General features: G+C 35.1%; 2 protein-coding genes across 2 annotated transcripts; one reads left to right on the forward strand and one right to left on the reverse strand.

The window, feature by feature from the left end:
* Positions 1 to 1,161: 1,161 nt before the first annotated feature.
* Positions 1,162 to 9,414, forward strand: LOC133330962 (protein GPR107). Its single transcript, XM_061539360.1, has 9 exons — positions 1,162 to 1,313; positions 1,376 to 1,486; positions 1,565 to 1,710; positions 4,062 to 4,632; positions 4,754 to 4,855; positions 4,991 to 5,124; positions 5,187 to 5,336; positions 8,653 to 8,770; positions 8,835 to 9,414. Exons 1-9 carry the CDS (start codon positions 1,173 to 1,175, stop codon positions 9,411 to 9,413), a joined length of 2,052 nt encoding a protein of 683 aa, XP_061395344.1. The 5' UTR covers positions 1,162 to 1,172; the 3' UTR covers position 9,414.
* Positions 9,415 to 15,721: 6,307 nt separating this feature from the next.
* Positions 15,722 to 18,865, reverse strand: LOC133330963 (gustatory receptor 8a). The gene is made up of 5 exons (XM_061539361.1): positions 18,142 to 18,865; positions 16,303 to 16,376; positions 16,171 to 16,245; positions 16,023 to 16,112; positions 15,722 to 15,790 (listed from the first exon to the last, which is right to left on the reverse strand). The coding sequence occupies exons 1-5, from the start codon at positions 18,863 to 18,865 to the stop codon at positions 15,722 to 15,724; spliced, it is 1,032 nt and encodes a 343-aa protein (XP_061395345.1).
* Between the last annotated feature and the right edge of the window lie 2,897 nt (positions 18,866 to 21,762).

A 21,762-nucleotide genomic window follows, 5' to 3' on the forward strand; every position in this document is an offset into this window, starting at 1 on the left:
AAGCGCGCTCAAGAACCCCAAAATACCGAAATTGGGGGGTACCCTCATATGGGGGATATCCGAAAAAATTGACCTATATTTAAATTTTTTTGTGGAGAGATTTGGTACCTGCTAAGAACTCAAAATACTAAATTACAGCCAATTCGGTGAAAAATACGATAAAAACCCAAAAAATACTGAAAATTAGGAGGTACCGTTATATGGGGGCTACAAGAAAAAGTGGACCTATATTTATAATTTTTTGTGGATACATTTACTACAAATTCGCTTGAAAAACGCGCTCAAGAACCCCAAAATACCGAAAATTGGGGGGTACCCTTATATGGGAGCTATGCCTAAACGTGGACCGATATATCCCATCTTCGAACTTGACCTCCCTGCAGACAAAAGACAACCCTATGCAAAATTTCAGCACCCTATCTCAATTCCTTCAGAAGATAGCGTGATTACAACAGACGGACGGACATGGCTAGATCGTCTTAGAATTTTACCCTGATCAAGAATATATATACTTTATAGTGTCGGAAATGAATATTTCGATGAGTTACAAACGGAATGACAAAATTAATATACCCTCCATACTATGGTGGAGGGTATAAAAAGTACTGGAACAGACCATTTGTTGGCGAAGGTTTGCGTACGACGTCGCTTGAGTCTTGGCAGAACGACGATTAACAAGCGAATTTTATGAAGGCTGGAGTCTTGGAGGCTTCCCACTGTTCTTTTGAATCTCTCTCTTTTATTATTTTTTTTTTCGTTTTTCCATATATAGTTCCTTTGCTCCATATAGTTCCTTTGCTCTTTATAGTTCCTATGCTCCAAATAGTTCCTTTGCTCCATATAGTTCCTTTGCTCTTTATAGTTCCTTTGCTCCATACAGTTCCTTTGCTTCAAATAGTTCAAAAAAGGAACTGGATCAGAGAAAGGAATTATATTAATTAAAGAACTGGAACTAGTTCCGTTCGTTCCTTTCTCGGAATAGTTCCAATGAACTAGTTCGTTCCGGAACTAAAAATTAGCGGATAGAATTCTACATCATTTCATCCAAAGATTTTATTTATAAAAAAGGAAAAAATAGAATTCTGCACAAAAATAAATCTATTCATTCCACACGACAACAGAAAAAAATCAAGCGAGCAAAACTCGTCAAGCGTGCAGACCATCATCAATAGATGATGAGACAAATAAATCGAAAAACATGTTGTTGGTGGGGGCCAATGACGTTGGCCAAATCAATATTTCTCTTGGGCATTATTGCGGCATTTTTCCACGCCAAACTGGTGGAGGGTCGTAAACATCATTTGGAAGTGCAGGTAAATTCACGAAGGGTATGTGGTAAAATATATATTTTAATGTGTTATTGTCCTTTTTTCAGACGGACAGTCGTCCCTACATTGCTCTATCCACTTTTGGTTTCTACACCCATGGCCATTTGAATGTAAAATTAAGTAATCTAGTCTTGTCATCGGAGAAAGGCGATGAAAATGTAAGTTTCCTTTTTTTCGCGGAAGATTCCAATTGGAATAGATTTCAAGTAACACATGATTTTGTTTGTCATCCCTAGATTGGTTTGTCTCTGGACAAGACCACCATCGATCAAATGAATCCCTATTTGGATTCACATCAAAACAAATGTCTGCTTGAAGAATCATCGGGTCTACAAAGAAATGGTCCGATTCTATTCTTTTTGTTCGATTTGAAAAAGTTACAGTAAGTATTTTGTTCAAAGTGTGTGCATGCAGCACAGCAATTGCATTAAAAATTGCTTCGATTTGTGACTGGTGTGTAGGAATGTGGGTGTGTGTGTGTTAAGGGCGGTAACTTTAGAATAGACTAGGTGAGTGAGTGACTGTCACTGTGACAACGTGAAAACTAAACAGAACTTGTTATTAAATAATAGTGCAGAATGTTGGTGTCTGTCACAAAGTTCAATGTGTTAATGGCTAAATGAGATGAGGCGGGAATTTTGGTGGATGTCCGTACTTGAAGGGTGTACTATTTGTACCACTAATGGAATCTATATAGAGAATACCTTGTTTTTTAAATATTTTAAAGTAGGAATTTTCAATAAGTCGAAACAAAATCGACTTGAGACATATCTCTTACCTCATATACTAACCTTCTCGATAATGTACACGGTTGAATTATCGTCCTAGTAGCAATATCCTGGTCTGATATGTTGTTTCGGTAAGTCCTTACCAGAGGTCGCACCAAGCCTCCATGCAATATTCAGACAAAACCACACTACCTCCCACTTCTTAACTAAGTTTTTGGAGAGTGGGAAATTCATTTTCTTATATCATCCAACACTAACATTTTACTGGTACACTTGTCCTACCAATTGTCTACAAGCCCGTTGCTTACCTATTGGCAATCCCAAATGTACAGTTATAAGAAAATCGTTGGGAAATTTATGACGTAGATCTTCAAATTAAAATATTGCTCTATTCCTATAGCACAGACCAAGGCAGTAACCATAGCAGGATTGTCGGGCCGATTGAATTGGCTACTAGGAGCCAATTGTCTTTGTTGCCAATTCTTTACCATAGTATTAGAATATGCCATGGTCGACCTAAAGTCCTCAAGCTCCAAACTTCCAAGGAATCTTATGAGAAAACCACATTTCCTACATATTTAAGCGATCTTATTCTCACTGATGTTGGTTTGAATGCCTAGACACTAGATTACCGAAGGCGGTCATTTTTTCAATTTCAAGTACAAAAACATGGTGACAAGACCTGAACCAGATTGAATTAAACAAGAAGATAAAACTGCTGCAACAACAACTAAATATGTCAATGTTAAGGAAGCATCCGACAAAATATCTATCTATTGCCTAGAATCTCTGATCAATCATATATAATATTCCTAAATGATGAGAAATCCTTGCTACCAAATTTAAATGTACAAAAATCATACATTTTGATGACTTTTCTAAAGCTCCTAATAGAATCTGTGTCGGTTTTTCTAAAGCTCTTAATAGAATCTGTGTCGCTAACAATGACCTTTGTGCAGACTTTGGATGTCATTTTCATAGAATAACACATTGGAATAATATAAGACAGAACAATGAACCTCAGTGAAACTGTCTAAAGAAACTTCTTGTAATGAATTCCAAAAAGCCGTTAATTGCAACGCTTTCCTTCAAAATACACAAAAAATAGGGCGGGGGCTTTTATAATTTTACGCTGATGAAGTGGGCTTAAAGTAATGGGGTCTCCGACGAATATTTCCAAGTGTTTGGAAATGGGATGTACAATTTAATATTATGGTGTTGGTTATCAACATGTGGATTTTGGTTTTTGGAAATTGTTGTTGTAACAGTTTGGTGGTTGGAGAAAGTTCTTTCCTGAAAATATTGGCACAATAAATTGAAAAGGAAAATTGGCAACTTGTAGGCTCGGACGGACAATTGAATAGATAGTGTGTAGCATGAGCTTTTTGCTGGCAAAGGGGCAACTATTTAGAATTTTGGGGACAATGCGCTCTCGATACGAATTGAGAACATATCTATACCCGCATTTTAGTTGTGAGTGAATCGAAGCGTTTTGCCTAGCAAGAAGCCTCCCATGGTCCGAAATTGCAGGAGGATGTTGGAGTAGGACTTTGTTGCATCTGTAACCATTTATGGCTTCGGAGACCACCTGTTGATCCCTGTACATTTGGGCTGTTATTTTAAGAAGTTTTACATTTTTGAGGCTGAACAAACAAGAGGCTATCTCAAAGATTATTCTCCAAATTTTTTCCAATCTAGCAATTTTAAGTTTAAAATCGTGATTGTTTATGTTTTTTAGTGTATCTAAAAAAAATATTTCCTATTCTATCATTGTTTTTGCAAACAATGATTATAACATTAAGATATCAGATGACTAAGCCGGGTGATAACATATGATAGCATATATAAACAAATCAAAAAAACAAAAAAAAAACACACACACACACCCATACCGCTTATCATGCCCCAAAAAAATTGCTAATAAATAATACTTTTTTACTTAATCACGTACTAATTACATTAAATGTAATTTATTTCCCCCCCTTCATCTTTACACCCAACGTAGAGTCCATGTAAAATGTTCACCCGAATGGAGAAATCAACACATTTATCGTGATTCCTCCATGTTTCCCATGTACCGAAATAAGAGACAATCAAAATTGCACGAAGACAATTTAATATTGGGACCAAGACGTCGAAGACGTGATTTGGCTCCTCACGATGGTGAGGCTAATGTCGATACAAATGCTGCAGCTGATGCTGGTGCTGCTGTCGTTGAAAATTTCGATGATGATGATGAATCATATGAAGCTCCATCGATACCATCTAAACCCCAAGTACCGGAAAAGAAAGATGAAGATAATGTAATATCTGAGGATAAATTAGATGAACAAAAAGTAATGCCTGAGACTAAAACGAAAGATGTTAAGGATAATGGTGTTGTGGCTGCTGCTGCACCCAAAAGAGAAGAAAAACTAATCAAACCTATAGGTGGCGGTGATGTGCCAAATCCAGCTGTTAAAGAGACGGTTGTAGCTTCGGGTGAAAATATGATGCAACAGAATGCCTTCTGTAATAATATGGCATTGCCATTGACAAAAACTACAATCGATGGGGTTAATTATTATAATATGTCGGTAAGTAGTACCATCTGAGAAATAATTTTTTAGTTTTAATACTGACCTAATTACCTATGTATGTAGCAATTGATATATTATCCAAAGCTAAACCCCTTCTTTAATATATTTCTTATTCTAGTTCTCCATGTTCGTAGCCACCTTGCATGAGGAAGGATTGTATAATTTATATTTCCACAATTGTGAAAATTATCACGGATATGAGAAGCAGGTTTCGTTTGTGGTAAGTATGGAATTAGAATAGAATATATAACTATTTATATTCGGACATTAGAATATGTTAATTTAAAAAGTATTGTATTATTATTTATATATTACAAATTCCATTTATTAAAAATGTACATTTCTTCATTTCCAGGTTGACATTGAAGAAAACAACAATGGCAATTATTTGTCTGCCGGTGAAATGCCCTTGCCTGCTCTATATCTTATGATGTCCATTTTATTCTTTTTATCTGGTCTATTTTGGGTGTTTATTTTAAAGAAGAGCAAGTAAGTTGCACCTTGAAATAAATTTAAAATTATATTTTTAATTGTTTTCTAATTTCTTTCAGGCACACTGTTTACAAGATTCATTACATCATGGCCGTTTTGGTATTCCTCAAATCCCTGTCGTTAATGTTCCATTCCATAAATTATCATTTTATTGAAATACGCGGAGAACATGTTGAAGCCTGGGCTATTCTATACTATATTGCACATTTGTAAGTATCAGAACGTTGTTCTCTCATTTTTTATATTCCAGAAAAAGATTACAAATTTGGCCTACGTTTTGGTATAATCCCCATAGCACTGAACCACTTTGGTGTTTTGAAGGTTTTTGCCGCATTTTCCTTAACCCTAATATAAAGATTTTTTTGGATCTTAGGTATTTTTATGGTCCTGTGTTTTTGGAGGATGAAGAGTTCATTGCAACAATTTTTCAATGTAGGTCTATGTTTGACAAAGTTCCTTCGTATCTTAGGTATTCTATGGTCCTGGGTTTTTGGAGGCTGTTTTGCTATGGCTCCCTTATACAAGCCCTAATTCATTTTAAGTGATTTTGATTTTTGAAAATTATTGTTGTAACAGGTTGGCTGTTGATGAAATTTCTTTCCTGAAGCTATTGGCAGAATAAATAGAAAAGGAAAATGAGCAATAGACTTGTCGGCTCGGACGGGCAATTGAATATATGGTGTGTGTTATGAGACCTTTGCTGGCAGGAGGGACAACTATTTAGAATTCCGAGGACAATTCGCTCTCGATACGAATTGAAAACATTGATATACCCGCATCTTAGTTGTGCCAGAAGGAAGAGCCCTCTCACTGTCCGAAATTCTAGAAGGATGTTGGAGTCAACAAGCTTGTTGATTCACAGATTTCATAGTGCTCGCTATCGACTATCTGTTGACGTCCGATGGAATGGCATCTTGGACGCCTTCATTGTTGTGCCTGAAGTCCTAATGGATATGTCGCGGACGTGGATCAGCCATCACTATATGATAGTTGGGATAACACGGCAAATAGGGTTGGCTGAGCAATTGAAAAAAAGTTGAAGTTTACCATGCCATCAATTTCCATCCACTACGAATTGTCAAAAGCACTCTGGATAGTCTCCGTAGCTGTTGCTCTTCCTCTGCTATCGGTGGCGGTGTTTCTCTTCGTGGATTGTGTATTTTCGAATTAATTTCTCAACTGCATTACTATGAATACGATTAAATTCTGGTTGTTGTAGCAGCTCTATTGTTTTTACATAATAGGCTGATGTGACAGACGTTGGCCGAGAAAGACTCGGGTCGTTTCGGATCGTAGACCCCGCTGTCGTGGAAACGATCCAATTCTGGTTGATATGCCTGTTGATCTAGAGGCCATCTTTTGTACCTCTGAAACTCTATCCAGATTATGAAGATCCATCCTGACATGCCAGGATGGTGGATGTCTATCCATACGATGATGGTTTGGATGATTGCTTTGGTACAACTAAGTAGATATTGCCTCGAGAATATCTTGCTGTGTTATTGCACAGAAAGTCTCCTTATGTAAGTAGTCCATTGGAGTCATGAGGAGATCCCTATTGCAGTCCTCAGGGCGTCATTCTGGCAGGATTGAATGGTTTTCGATTGCGTTGCGGACAACACTGGAGCCGCATAGTTTACCACATGCCAACCTATTGCTGTATATGCTGTTACAGTAGATATCGGATATAAGAAACTCAAAAAAAGCCGGAGATTTCTTTCTTATATGCGTTTTTTTCTTATATGAAATTATCGGACATAAGAACATATAAGCTCGGTGTTTTTGATAATCTTTCTTATATGCGATTTTTTCTTACATGAGATGTGCTTATATCCGATATCTACTGTAACAAGATTAGTGCCGGCTAGTGTCTTGAGAACCTTGATCCTACTCCTGACTGTATGGCAAATAGCAAAGTTGTCTCTAGCTTTTAGAGATTGCTGGTGGAAAAAGGTTAGGAACAATGTTGCTTCGAAATGACATTCGATAGTTATTCCTAGGGCACTGTTTTGCGCATGTTGGTCCGAACCTGGGCAGAATCTCGACTGAAATAACTAGTTCAATCAAATTTCCCCCCTGTGTTAAGGTGAATATGGCGTGGATAAGTGTTGAAGCTGGCACTTATTTCAGCTATACATACTTCCGAAAACGGGGGTAGTGCAGTGGATAGTGTCCCGGCTTCGAATACCAAGAAAGAAATAACTACTCCTGTGTTTTCGTTTTTTCGATCATTTGTAAAAATAGACTTACGCCCTAATTACTCTAAAAATAAAATCTCGGCATCAATGCATGAGGTAGTGCCACAGAGAGAAGAGAAATTACGATTCTAAATAAGTAAGAATACCAATCGCAGCACACAAATCAAGGATGTATTGCTTCTATTCAACGATAGATGGCGTTCTCATTGCCTAGGACAATTTACAGCAGGCCAATATATTTAACTAGTATAAAAAGCAATAAGTAACAAAACAAGGATATGACGAGTAGATTACGATGTTTGGTGGAGTATCGGGAGAATAATTGATCTTGAAGGCATGAATGGGCAATAATCGGCCCAAGATAACATATTTATACCTTGTCGAGGTGCAGGGAGCTTTGCAAGGTAGAAGTTGATGTTGTGACAAGATTTCTCCTTTGCCGTACGCTCCTATCTCGGAAGCTCTCTGACAAAATATAAATGTCAGGGGATAGTGTCATCCAGAGGAAAAATTGCTACCTTAAATAAGCAAATATTCCAAACACTGCATAAATTTCAAGAAGACGTTGTTTCTAGTCAACGAAAGATGGCATCCCCATTACCCTGGACAAGCTATAGCATCATCTACTAGCTGGAATAAAAAATGACTAATAAAACTAACGCAAGGACAAATCGTGTGAGATCTAGAGTTGGAAGCTCACTCAATCCAAGAGGGGTATCAGGAGAAAAACAGTTTCTCAAAGATATGATTGTGCAATTGTATGGACAAGATAACTTATTAATGCCGTGTGAAAATGTAGGAAGATTTGAAATTTTGAGGTTGAATAGGAGTTTTGACAAGTCTCTTCCTCATTTTAATTTGTTAAAATTGAATTTTCTGCCTCGGCATTCTAACTTCGTCATCAACAGATGGCAATAACACAAAAAGAAATATCAGTAGGTAACTTCGCCAAGTGGACAGATGGCAACACTAAATAAGCAAGGATACCAACCACTGCAAATAATTGCAGGAGGTGTTATTTCTAGCCAACGATAGATGGCAGCCCCATTACCGAGGATAGGCTGGCTTAGTATGATAAATTCTCCAGTATATTTCGGCTATCCAGGTTAAGGGTGGGGTATAATTCGATCGACTTTTCATATTTCTAGTATTTCCGATATGTTAACCGAAATATTAAGTAGTTCGCAAGGTATATGAATCTATTGGATCGATTGAATTTGCATTTCAAATATGGGAAAATATGTGGAAGCTTTTACTTGTCCATGTTGATAATAGTAACTTACATTTATATCTTATCTTTTATCCAACATCGCATTTTTTCTTTTAGACTTAAAGGAGCTGTACTTTTCATAACAATTGTATTGATCGGTACCGGTTGGACCTTCATTAAACACATACTTTCGGATAAAGATAAGAAGATCTTTATGGTTGTTATACCACTACAGGTAAAGTCCACTTACTGCTGACATTTTCTTTCAACAAATCTAAGAAAATACAATTTCTTTTCAGGTTTTAGCCAACGTTGCTGAAATTATTATCGAAGAATCGGAAGAAAGTGATGTGGAATTCCGCACATGGCATAACATCTTCATTTTTGTCGATTTACTGTGTTGCGGTGCAATTCTATTCCCCATTGTATGGTCAATACGTCATTTGCACGAAGCCTCAGCGACAGATGGCAAAGCTGCCATAAATCTACGCAAATTGAAATTGTTCCGCCAATTTTATATTATGATTGTTTGTTATATTTACTTTACCCGCATTATTGTTTATCTGCTGAAAATGACAGTGGCATTCCAATATGCTTGGCTGGATGAGATGTTCCGTGAAATGGCCACATATGTATTCTTTGTACTGACGGGTTATAAATTCCGTCCAACATCATCACATCCCTATTTTGCTGTCGACGATGATGATGACGACGACGAGGTGGAGGTGTTGACAGAGTCGGGTCTCACACACAATACCATACATCGTACAAAAGCTCAATCCCGTAATATTGTATCGGGTACAACCATTATCGAGGGCAATGATGAGGAGAAGGAGAATTTAATATCGAAACGTGAATCTAGTCATGAATACGATTAGATGTTAAGCCGTAGTAGAATGGAACTAACAAAACAACAATTTAGATTATTTGTATATGTTTTTTAATTTAATTTGACTTTATTATTTGTAACCAAGAAGGATTTTTTCACCTTTGGTGGTGGTTACAAAATATGGGCCTTATATTTCATTTTATTTTAAACACATTTGTCACACGCTTAAGGCCAAGGGCTTAGATGGTGAACATTTTGCCATGTGAAATGATTTATTTGATCCGTATTTCGATTTTATCACCATCAATTTTTTTATTAGTTTTTTTCTTAAATAACAAAATATCAGACAGACTGAAAATGATGTTTATTTGTGTTAAATAGTTTGGTTTTTAATTTGTTCTTCTGTTGCTGAAGTTTTTGAATATTATTTTATTTTTTCGATTTGCGAACCTTAGACACGAAGAAGTATTTGTAAATTTAGGCCATTTAGATGAATATATTTTGCTTTCGCTATCTCCAATTCCAGGAATATTTATATAACACAGTATGAACACAATAAAGAAACATAATTTTATAATTCATTTGTAACCAATTTAGAAATATTAGAATAAAAATCGGAATGTGAAAAAATATCTCCAAAAAATTACATTCGTTTTATTTTGGGTGTTTTAAAAATTGTTAAAATTGAACTGAGTTTTGATTTTATTTAGACTCTACTGCCCAACTACGTTTGCTTGGAAAATGCATAACTTTTTGTTATTTGTGAAGAACGTGGTTATGTTTTTAAAACTTTATGGGAATGTACCAGCGGACCAATGATATTGGTTTGGTAAATGTAATTTTGATATTGGTTTGGTAAATGTAATTTTTTATATACCCTCTTTATTCATAAGGCAGAGGGTATACAAATTTAATATAAAATTCTCACCTTGAAGAAAAGCTCCTGTCCCATCTCTTTACTCTCCTAAGCTCACGAGGGTAGTAGAGATCAAACACCGACTGCAACTGCGACGACAACGATTATTCAGACGATTGAGGATAACACGAACAAGTGAAAAAGCGTTAAGTTCGACCGGCCCGAACCTTACATACCCTCCACCATAGATATACTGACAGGTACTAGAAATGAAAATATAGGGAACATACCAAAAAGTGGACCTATACCGACACTTCTAAAAATGGATTATGTAAACTATAATACAAATTTCAGAAATTTTTCAGGAATAATTATACCCTCAGCCTTATGGCTAATGATGGTGTATACACTTTAACACGTTGAAAATGTGCCTCATCGAAATATTGGTTCTAGACTCCATGTTTCTTTGGACCAAATCCGTTTCAGAAAATTTAGATTTCATCCAAACCTTGCCCATCTTATTATTTCTTCCAAACTTAGTTTAAAATTCGAAGATGGGGAATATCGGTCCACTCCTTCTGAGACCTCCACATAGGGGCTAGGCCTAAATGCGGCTATAGTTCATTATCAAACGTTACGTTCTAATTTTTTATCTCCTCCGCAGGTGAAATGATTACAACAGAGTCTTAGAACCAAAATCAAAACGCGGAATAAATCAGATAACTATTTTAATATAAAAAAGGGTAAGGAGATTTGTTACCATATACGACTACAAAATACCAAATTGCAGCTAATTCGGTTGAAAAACGCGCTCAAGATTCCCAAAATACCGAAAATTGGGGGTATCCTATGGGGGCTATCCGAAAAAAAATGGACCTATACTTATAATTTTTTGTGGAGAGATTTAGTACCTATTAAGAACTCAAAATACTAAATTACAGCTAATTCGACGGAAAAATACGAGCAAAACAAAATACCGAAAACTAGGAGGTACCGTTATATGGGGGCTACCAGGAAAAGGGGACCTATATTTATAATTTTTTTGTGGAGACATTTAGTACCCAATAAGAACCCAATGTAGCAAATTTCAACGAATTCGGATGAAAAACTCGTCCAAGAACCCCAAAATACCGAAAATTGGGGGGTACCCATATATGAGAGCTATGCCTAAACGTGGACCGATAAAGCCCATCTTCGATCTTGACCTGCCTGCAGACAAAAGACTCTATGTACAATTTTGGCGATTCTATCTCATTGCTATATCGTCATAGAATTTTCCGCTGATCAAGAATGTATATATACTTTATAGGGTCGGAAATGATTATTTCGATGAGTTACAAACGGAAAAACAAAATTAATATACCCTCCATACAATGGTGGAGGGTACAAAATGTAAACAAACGAGCAATAGAGATGAAACAACGACGGCGGCGACCGCGACCACAACGATTGTTCATACGGCCGAGGATAAGACGAAAAACGTAAATAAACGAAACCACGAAATGACCCCGAATCTAAACAATGAACAAATGGTAGCAAAAACACACAGCCCGATTTTATTTTTTACACAACATTTTAAATTTACAATTATATGTTCAATGATTTGACAAATTCGATTTGAAAACTTCACTTTGGCCAATAACTTTGATTTACAAGAAGGAATTCAAACATTGATAATTACATAGGGGCAATAGAACACACAATGGAAAAACGAACACCGAACAAATATGAGCAGACAACTTGCAAATAAAACTACGCACAAAACTAAAAACGCAATTGGATTAAACTAAACTATATAAATTTACAAATGATCCATCATCTGAAATTAAATGACCGAAATTAAAGAAAACACGACTCGCGAAACTCCCGACGACAAATTACTCGCGCCCGGCTTTAATGAAAATACAAAGCAACTGAAGAGAACATAATTGTAGAGTTGCCCTAATCAATGTAATTAGATCAAAATTGGTGATGGTGGATGGACATCTTTCAGTCATTTAATTGAGGGATTAAATGAGTAAAAATATCGATTTTAAATACTGAAAGAGTCATTGAAAAAGTATAGGTCGGATTTATGATCCAAATTGAATGACATTTGACAAGGCTCATTTATTTGGCCCAGGAACGAACCCTATTGAAACTGGAAAAAATTGGTTCAGATTTAAATATAGGTCCCATATATATTATCGTCCGATTTAATGTAAATGGCGGCCCAAAGTCCCTATATATCATTCGATTTGCACGAAATTTGGCACAGCGTACTGAGTTAAGTCTAGCATGATGTGTGGTAAGTTTCGTGGAAATCGGTTTAGATTTAGATATAGCTCCCATATATATTTTCGTTCGATTTAATGTAAATGGTGTACCAAAGTCCCTATATATATGTCGATGTGCACGAAATTTGGCATTGAGTCTGTAATGATGTGTGTTAAGTTTTGTGAAAATTGGTTGAGATTTAGATATAGCTCCCATATATATTATCATCCGATTTAATGTGAATGGCCTACCAAAGTCCCTATATATCATTCGATTTGCGCGAAATTTGGCAAAGCGTGCCAAAATAGCCAGGCTGAATCCCATTTGGTTATTTTTATAAAAAAAAACTATTTATTAGTGGGGAATGTATGGCATTGTTCGCCGAGGGGTAAGGCAGGGAAGACTATAGTTTCGGATCGCGCCACTGATCCTCATCAGTTCTCTTAGTTTTTTGTTGGGATATTCTCCCCAGAAGCTATTTATTGCTTCGATACAAAAAACCTTTCATACCCAAATGTCTCTTGTAACAAAGCGAAGTACTTAGCTGAACAAAAATAGTTATTTTTTATAAAAATAACAACAATAACAATAGTCAGCCTGACTATTTTCCAAAAACAAAATACAAATGGTATCCCAAATAAACCACCAACACTACTATAGCTCTTATATATATTTTCGGCCGATTTTATGTTAATTGTGCACTAAAGACCAAACGTTTGGCCGATTGGCATTTTGTACAATGTACTGAAGTTACTATAAACTTAAGTGTGTCAAGTTTTCATTCATTTCGATCTATTCATGTTAATTGTACACCAAGTCAATGGGTGCCTTATTGAGATTAAATGAAATTTTTAGCATAGGTTGCAGAATGGCATGGTTAGGGATTGATGTTAGTCGGTTTACATGTAGATAAATATCGCATATTTAAGTTCGTTAAATTTCATGTCAATATTCCTTCGAAAAGGCGACGTCTGTTAAGACAAATATGGCCCAGTCCGACTTTACTACTTTCTTTACTGGTTTTCTATTGGATTAAGGTCTGGACTTTGGGCAGGCGTATCTAAAACATTGCCACAGGTACAAAGAAGCCACATCCGGATTATGCATATGTAAATTATGCTTAGGAATTTGTTTTAAAATGCGGCTCGTTGTCCCTAATGAACCCAAATCATGATATATACCCCCTAATCATTATTGAAATGTTTCCAAATTTGAATGTTAGCTTGTACCAAAAAACACCATTTTTGTTTAATGGCAAATTTTAACGTCGTCCCAATATTCAGTCGCCTGCAAACGTTCATATTGACGAATGAAAAAAACCTTGTTTATATATCTGCTGCTGATATGATAAATAACAAACAAATATCTAAATTTTGAAATGTTTAATAATAATCCTTGTGTAAACTCATTCTTGACTACATAAACAATGGGTGAAAATGTGTTGAAGCCAACGAGTTTTTTGTGTTCCTTCCTAATTTATGGCTAAACTACACGACGCACTCACATGTGATCAGTGACTAAGTTGCAGAATACCCTATGGACAATAAGGATCTAATGTATGATTTTTCGATATAATCCCAAAATGAATGCTGACATTTTGAAGCCGGTTTTTCGGTGTTTTTTGAATTTTTCTTATCCATCATCCAGATAATGGACTAAACTGGTTATAGCATTGTAGAACTCGTGATTTTGCCTCGTTTAGTGTATATCTCATGAATGTGCTCACCGTAGCTTCTTTGCAATTGGGTTCCAAAGTCGAAAATTTGGTGCGTAAATTTTTATAAAAAACATATTTTTTGAGTCTAAAATTAAGAAAGTGCATTCAAATTCCGTGGAACCCCGCGTGATTTTAGTTTTTTTACGTGCCGGATCTAATGAGCCCATCCATGTCCAATTCCACCCAATAAAACGGCGTATATACGTACCTTGAATGTGGGAAAAACTGCAAAAACTTATTTTGACAAATTCGCGTATATAATCGCGTTTTTCTTCGAATTGATTTCACGTGCATTCATTCTTGTATTATCATATTCGCGAATCTGTGTGAAAATAGGTCAAAAATATATCGATACGCGAATAATATCCGTATTTTATTCAAAATCGATTGTGGAGGCACATCTGCGGTTCTTCACCGATCCTTTTAAAACAGGTGTCCTTTTGTGTGTTTTCATAGGAGATTACTGAAATCTGATGCGCATAAAAATCGTATGGACGTTGAGTAATTTTTAGGGATTTTGCATAGCAAAGTGTATCGAGCGGCACACTTTGGCCGCTTAATGAAACCTCGAAAAATGCATAATTATTGGAAGAGATGGATTCGGTTTATACGAAAACCGCATGCGCATCAACTGATTTCAACGAATACGCGAACTGTATGCTGTTTAATGTTGATCATTTTAATATACGCTAACTGCAATATATTTGGTCATTTTTAAAGTCAAAACTCTTAACAGAGGAATCTACCGATATTTAACAATCGTCTAAAAGAATTTATAGAAGAAATCGTCACGTGTTGTAGAAGATTTAGACTAAATCGTATTTTCTTAACCATACCAAAAAATCAAAAATTGAAAAAAAACATGTTATGGCAATTCAAAAATTAATTTATTTTTTCAGATATTTTCAAGCTTTTATTTGTTTTTCGCGACTATTAAACCGTATTTTAATGTGATTTGACTGGTATCCAAAGAAAACCTATGTTAACCAAAACCTAAGTACCAAAAATCATAAATATGATCGGAAAAAAATTTAAAAATTTTTTTTTTATGGAATTTTAAAGGAATCTTGTAATTTCCTATATATGGAAACCATATCTAAATCTGAACCGATTTTCTCCAATTTCAATAAAAATCGGATCATAAATGCGACCTGCACTTTGTTCACAAGAATACATGGACAGAGGGACGAACATGCATAAATCAACTCAGAAAATGATTATATGCATATTCTCAAAAGGAACCATTGTTTCCTTTTGCTGTTACAAACATATGCACGAAGACATATTACGCTGTACCACAGAGTGGTGAAGGGTATAAAAACCAAGAGGGTACTTTTGACAGTGACTTACTGTAGCCTCATTAGCTAGTCATAAGGCTGAGTTTATAAAATAGTAACATGTTTTTAGGACTCATGATTTATTTTGCATTACATATTTATATTTTTATTTAATAACTACGGATGCTAAAATATTTGAATATCGATTAAAAGAAGTTTCAAGTTTGCTGCCAATCGTCCATCTACTTCATTTAGTTGTTGGTAAATTTAGGCATAAACTGTATAAAGAAGATCATGTATGTTGTTATGGAACCAACAGCCTATAAAAATAACAACAATAATAACAATTATTATAGATTATCAATTTCATACAATTAAATTACATATACAGTGAAATCTCGATAATGTCGGTGTAGTTTATATTTTCGAATTTGTTCACATTTTCGATTCGATCAGCTTATTTACCGCTAATTCCCTGATTTTTTTCAATACTTTAATGTCAGTTTGAGTGTTCACATTAAGTAGAGTTCACTGTATATGTAAATTTCTTACCCTAGTCAACATATAACCATCCATTCTGGCAATGCCCACGCCATTTATGCAAATATGCTGATGTAGAATTTGTAGAGAGAAATTTTGCAACTGAGGAGAATACGGAAATATTTTATCATATTGTTTTTAAATTAAAATACTTTCTCACCTGCAAGCTAATACATGTATTTTGATTATTAAATTGACTTATGATGCTGTGTAAATTTAATGTGATAAATTTCACCTGAAATTATATTAATTTAAAATTTGTGAAATAGGATTGATATGACAGAAACCTTACCACATCCATGCAATTTTTCGAAAATATCAAAAACATAGGAATCTGCATAAAGGCCGGTATTAATAATACTAATTCTAGAAAATATTTATACGAATTTTAATTTTGTGGAAAGAAGAGTTATAAAAATGCATATAACAAATATATATGTTAATAAATATATCCTTTGAAGAATATTAAAAAATCTACGGTTTGATGGTCCCACTGAAAAAAATTTGTTCTAAAAAATCAACGCCTTGATGATGATGGTCGGTCCATTAAAAAAAAATATTCTGTAAAAATGCAAGCATTAATGGTCGGCCCATTAAAAAAAAAATATTCTGTAAAAATGCAAGCATTGATGGTCGGCCCATTAAAAAAAAAATATTCTGTAAAAATGCACGCATTGATGGTCGGCCCATTAAAAAAGAATATTCTGTAAAAATGCACGCATTGATGATCGGCGCATTAAAAAAAAATATTCTGTAAAAATGCACGCATTGATGGTAGGCCCATTAAAAAATATTCATTAAAATCCACGCCTTGTTGTAGTCCTTGAAAAAATCCACGCCTTGTTGTAGTCCTTGAAAAAATATTCTTTAAAAAATCCACGCCTTGTTGTAGTCCTTGAAAAAATATTCTTTAAAAAATCCACGCCTTGTTGTAGTCCTTGAAAAAAATTCTTTAAAAAATTCTTGTAAAAAATAAAAAATCCACGCCTTGTTGTAGTCCTTGAAAAAATATTCTTTAAAAAATCCACGCCTTGTTGTAGTCCTTGAAAAAATATTCTTTAAAAAATCCACGCCTTGTTGTAGTCCTTGAAAAAATATTCTTTAAAAAATCCACGCCTTGTTGTAGTCCTTGAAAAAATATTCTTTAAAAAATCCACGCCTTGTTGTAGTCCTTGAAAAAATATTCTTTAAAAAATCCACGCCTTGTTGTAGTCCTTGAAAAAATATTCTTTAAAAAATCCACGCCTTGTTGTAGTCCTTGAAAAAATATTCTTTAAAAAATCCACGCCTTGTTGTAGTCCTTGAAAAAATATTCTTTAAAAAATCCACGCCTTGTTGTAGTCCTTGAAAAAATATTCTTTAAAAAATCCACGCCTTGTTGTAGTCCTTGAAAAAATATTCTTTAAAAAATCCACGCCTTGTTGTAGTCCTTGAAAAAATATTCTTTAAAAAATCCACGCCTTGTTGTAGTCCTTGAAAAAATATTCTTTAAAAAATCCACGCCTTGTTGTAGTCCTTGAAAAAATATTCTTTAAAAAATCCACGCCTTGTTGTAGTCCTTGAAAAAATATTCTTTAAAAAATCCACGCCTTGTTGTAGTCCTTGAAAAAATATTCTTTAAAAAATCCACGCCTTGTTGTAGTCCTTGAAAAAATATTCTTTAAAAAATCCACGCCTTGTTGTAGTCCTTGAAAAAATATTCTTTAAAAAATCCACGCCTTGTTGTAGTCCTTGAAAAAATATTCTTTAAAAAATCCACGCCTTGTTGTAGTCCTTGAAAAAATATTCTTTAAAAAATCCACGCCTTGTTGTAGTCCTTGAAAAAATATTCTTTAAAAAAACGCCTTGTTGTAGTCCTTGAAAAAATATTCTTTAAAAAATCCACGCCTTGTTGTAGTCCTTGAAAAAATATTCTTTAAAAAATCCACGCCTTGTTGTAGTCCTTGAAAAAATATTCTTTAAAAAATCCACGCCTTGTTGTAGTCCTTGAAAAAATATTCTTTAAAAAATCCACGCCTTGTTGTAGTCCTTGAAAAAATATTCTTTAAAAAATCCACGCCTTGTTGTAGTCCTTGGAAAAATAATATAATATTCTTTTTTTTTTGTTTATTTTTGAATTCTCCAAACCTACCTATCGGATTCCATCCCCTATAAACGGTATAATAACCAAAATATGAATCGACCAATACCCGGACGTAAATCATCAGCAGCACAGCGATTATCGAGAAACCAAATGAATTTTGAAAATGTTCATACATATCATAGATTAGTTGATACGTTCGTTGTTTTTCGGCAATTTTCGTTCGAAGAAAACATTCGAAGCCACGAAACCCCACTCCATATGCCTGGAAACGTGAATAGTCAACCATTAAACTTAAATCCTGTTGCAATTTCACCAGCTCTTGGCGTATCAATTCAATGTAGAAGATGAATTGCATATTGCGCAAATGGACGATAAAAATGAACGGGACAAATACACTCCAGAACAAAATCAAATGTCGGGTCATATTTTGCAATCCGAAAAAGATAAGCATGACACCAATTTCTATGATGGCCACTATGTAAAATGTTATTAGGAAGCGACGATTTTTCCTTATTTCTTGAAGCCAAAATTCTCGGTTGGCATTATGGCCGCCGCCGATGTTCGGGTGGTTTTGTTGTAATTGCTTATAGATGGCCCAAAATCGATGAACCGAAACACGTTTTATAATTGCTTCCAAATATGAGCAGGTTACAGCCATATCACCAAAGATGATTTTCAGCGAATCATTAAAATATCCAAATTTATCACCATTGAAAAGGAAATCATCATTCCCGAATAGTGCCACATACGATATGATATTGAATACAATCATAAGGGTACAGGACCATAGCCGTAAATCTAATTTTTGTTTATGCTTATTTCCGAACGTAAGGGTACAGTAACCAAATGCTCGAAATATTTTGATATGAAATCGTAATAGCAACGATATTTCTTCCGCCATTGTTGCAACTTTACTGAGGCGATTTCCTTAAATATGGTGGACATTGTATGAATAATTTTTTTATCGTCTTCAATATGGCAATTTGTAAAGATTTTATCGTTTTGTCTGTGTAGCCATTAAGGAAATTGTGAAGAGGAGAAATAAGGGGAATTCTCTCCAAGGAAAGAAAACACAGAAATTTTATTATGTACAGTAGGTCACGCTAAAACCACATTGAAATAATTTTGTTTTTTTTTTAATGAAAAAAAATCATATTTTAGATCAAATCGTATAATGTATCAACTCTTATAACCTCAACGAAAATTCACATAACTTATGAACAAAATGAGACATTGGTCATAAAAATCGTTTAACACCTGTCCTTTTTATTTCAAATTTTTATTAAGTGCAGGTGTCTAATTTTGAGTGTGTTCCTTTGATTTCCACAAATTAAGAAAATTTGCAAACTACAAACTGTTATGACAGTTATGGTAACTACTCCTTCCCATTCAAATTTTAATTTGTGATCTATAGTATGCAAAATGTGTGACGTAGGGGATGATAGATTCCAAGCAACGGCTCTGAGCTTTAACATGCAAATCCCAGACTTAAGTAGGTGACCTCAGATCAGATGAATTCTCCCTGTTTTATAGCTGCCACGAAACGAAACATGAATTTGGCTCCAGATTCACTACAGTAGATAAGCGAATTGCTATAATCCGTATAAAACCGAAGTTCTTCTACATCAGTCTTATTTGCGCCCATGCTCCGACGGAATGCAAAGATTAGCAGATTAAAAAACATATTTTACGATGGCCTAGAAACAGCATATGACGACTGCCCTGGTCATGACAATAAAATTCTGCTAGGAGATTTTAATGCAAAAATCGGAAGGGAAAATATTGTTGGCCCCACCGTCGGAAAATGCGGGCTCCATGAAGAAACATCAGACAAGGGCATGAGGTTGATTGACTTTGCGGCAACAAAAACATGGTAGTTAACACCACCAGATATAAGCATTTCGATATATACAAGGCCACTTGGATTTCTCCCGATCAGAGACATACGTCCAGTGTTTAGACCTTCGATCGATCCGATGAGCGAATATTGATTCGGACCACTACCTTATAGAAGTCAAGGTTCGCACTCGTCTTAATGTAGCAGTAAAAGTGCGATCTAATAAAACACGTAACTCGACGTCGAAAACACGACAGGTAGCAGAAGCCTACTACGCTTAACTTAACCAGGTGCTTGACGAAAGCACTCCTTGTCCCAATAATAATATAGAAGAACAATGACATAGAATTGCCTACCCGCTAAAAACTGCAGCAAAAGGAACAATTTGGTACCAAAGACCAAAAAGCCGTGGTACGATCGGGAGTGTCATAATGCTACTGATGTAAAAAAGGAAGCGCATATGGCAACCCTGCAGACAGTAGCAACACGCAATTCGAGAGAAAATTATCGGGAGAAAAGGAGAGGAGAAACTTATTTTCGAAAAAAAAACAAGAAAGAACAAGAGAAACGTTAGCAGGAGCTAATCGAGATGTACATGATTGATTGAAGTCCGGAAATTTTACCAACGAGTAAACACCAAACCAAACCTGTAGAGATGAATATGGAAATCACGTGACAGATAAAGATAGCATGTTGAGGATCTGGTATCAAATTATAACGGTGAAGAAGATACCCCAGAATAAATAAGAGATGACGGTATAGAGTGTATAAAACCTATCCAAGATGAGGTCAGAATATCAATCAATCGGTTGAAGAATAATAAAGCAGCAGGTGCCAATGGATTACCAGTAGAACTATTCATGGGTGTCAGATGCTGGATAGGAGAATGCATGCCCAATGATTGGAACCTCAGCATCCTGTGTCCCGTGCACAAAAAAGGAGACAAGATGATATGTGCCAACTATAGAGGAATACGTCTCCTTCCCATCGCATATAAGGTGCTATCGAGCGTACTGTGTGAACGACTGAAGCCAATGGTCAATGACATTATTGGACCATACCAATGCCGTATGGTTAATAGATCCTCTGAAATTTCACTTGATTTTCTTTTTCGTTATAGTTGCACTGAACTTTGTATATGTTGATAAAACGGGATTTACATTAGAACTTTTTGCAGGGTTAACCTACTTTATGAGGATTTATTTGACAAATAGACATTGGGATTGAATACAACCGGTGCAATATAAACGTACTATAACACAGTACTCAACAATAAACAGGGTAATCACAGAAATACAATTTTATTCACATATCGGGTAAATTGCAATTGTAATAACATTGCGTTGTCATATGTACGATTATGAGTTATTTTTAGCAATATAATGCAAACAGCGCCATCTAGCTTTTAATTCGCGAATATCTTGTCTCGGATAAAGTTGCAAAACAAGATATTGAGGAAGAATATTTGTTTATGCTTCGAAAAAATAATGTCATTATATTTATGACATATATAAAAATAATCACTTTTTGTGTATAAGTATACGCCTTGCGGATTATATCAAGACCCTTCCGATAAATCTTGGGGTTCTATAAATAGGAATAAATCTTTAAATAAAATAATATTATGAAATATACATTTTAAAATGCGTCTAAATCGCGTAATTCTCAAAATCATTTAATGCGCATGCGGTTTCCAGGAAGTACTCTAGTTTATCATCCAATCCGTATATATTTTGCGAAATTTCTTTTGACGGCTACGATGTACTATACGTTGCATTGAAGTACGCAAAAACTCGTAAAACGCGAATAATTTCCGAAAACTACATATACCA

The sequence above is a fragment of the Musca vetustissima genome, unplaced genomic scaffold, assembly GCF_032173495.1.
Source record: "Musca vetustissima isolate MV318-11 ecotype Yass unplaced genomic scaffold, APGP_CSIRO_Mvet_v1 utg20287, whole genome shotgun sequence".
Lineage (NCBI taxonomy): Eukaryota > Metazoa > Arthropoda > Insecta > Diptera > Muscidae > Musca > Musca vetustissima.

Excerpts from the sequence above, each read along its gene's own strand:
- LOC133330962 (XM_061539360.1), top strand. The coding sequence starts at position 1,173 with ATGATGAGACAAATAAATCGAAAAACATGTTGTTGGTGGGGGCCAATG. Across the intron at positions 5,125-5,186 it reads TTTATTTTAAAGAAGAGCAA|GCACACTGTTTACAAGATTC; the intron begins GTAAGTTGCACC and ends AATTTCTTTCAG. Across the intron at positions 8,771-8,834 it reads TGGTTGTTATACCACTACAG|GTTTTAGCCAACGTTGCTGA; the intron begins GTAAAGTCCACT and ends ATTTCTTTTCAG.
- LOC133330963 (XM_061539361.1), bottom strand. The coding sequence starts at position 18,865 with ATGATTGTATTCAATATCATATCGTATGTGGCACTATTCGGGAATGAT. Across the intron at positions 16,377-18,141 it reads TAGGGGATGGAATCCGATAG|AATTAGTATTATTAATACCG; the intron begins GTAGGTTTGGAG and ends AATATTTTCTAG. Across the intron at positions 16,246-16,302 it reads CGAAAAATTGCATGGATGTG|GTGAAATTTATCACATTAAA; the intron begins GTAAGGTTTCTG and ends ATATAATTTCAG.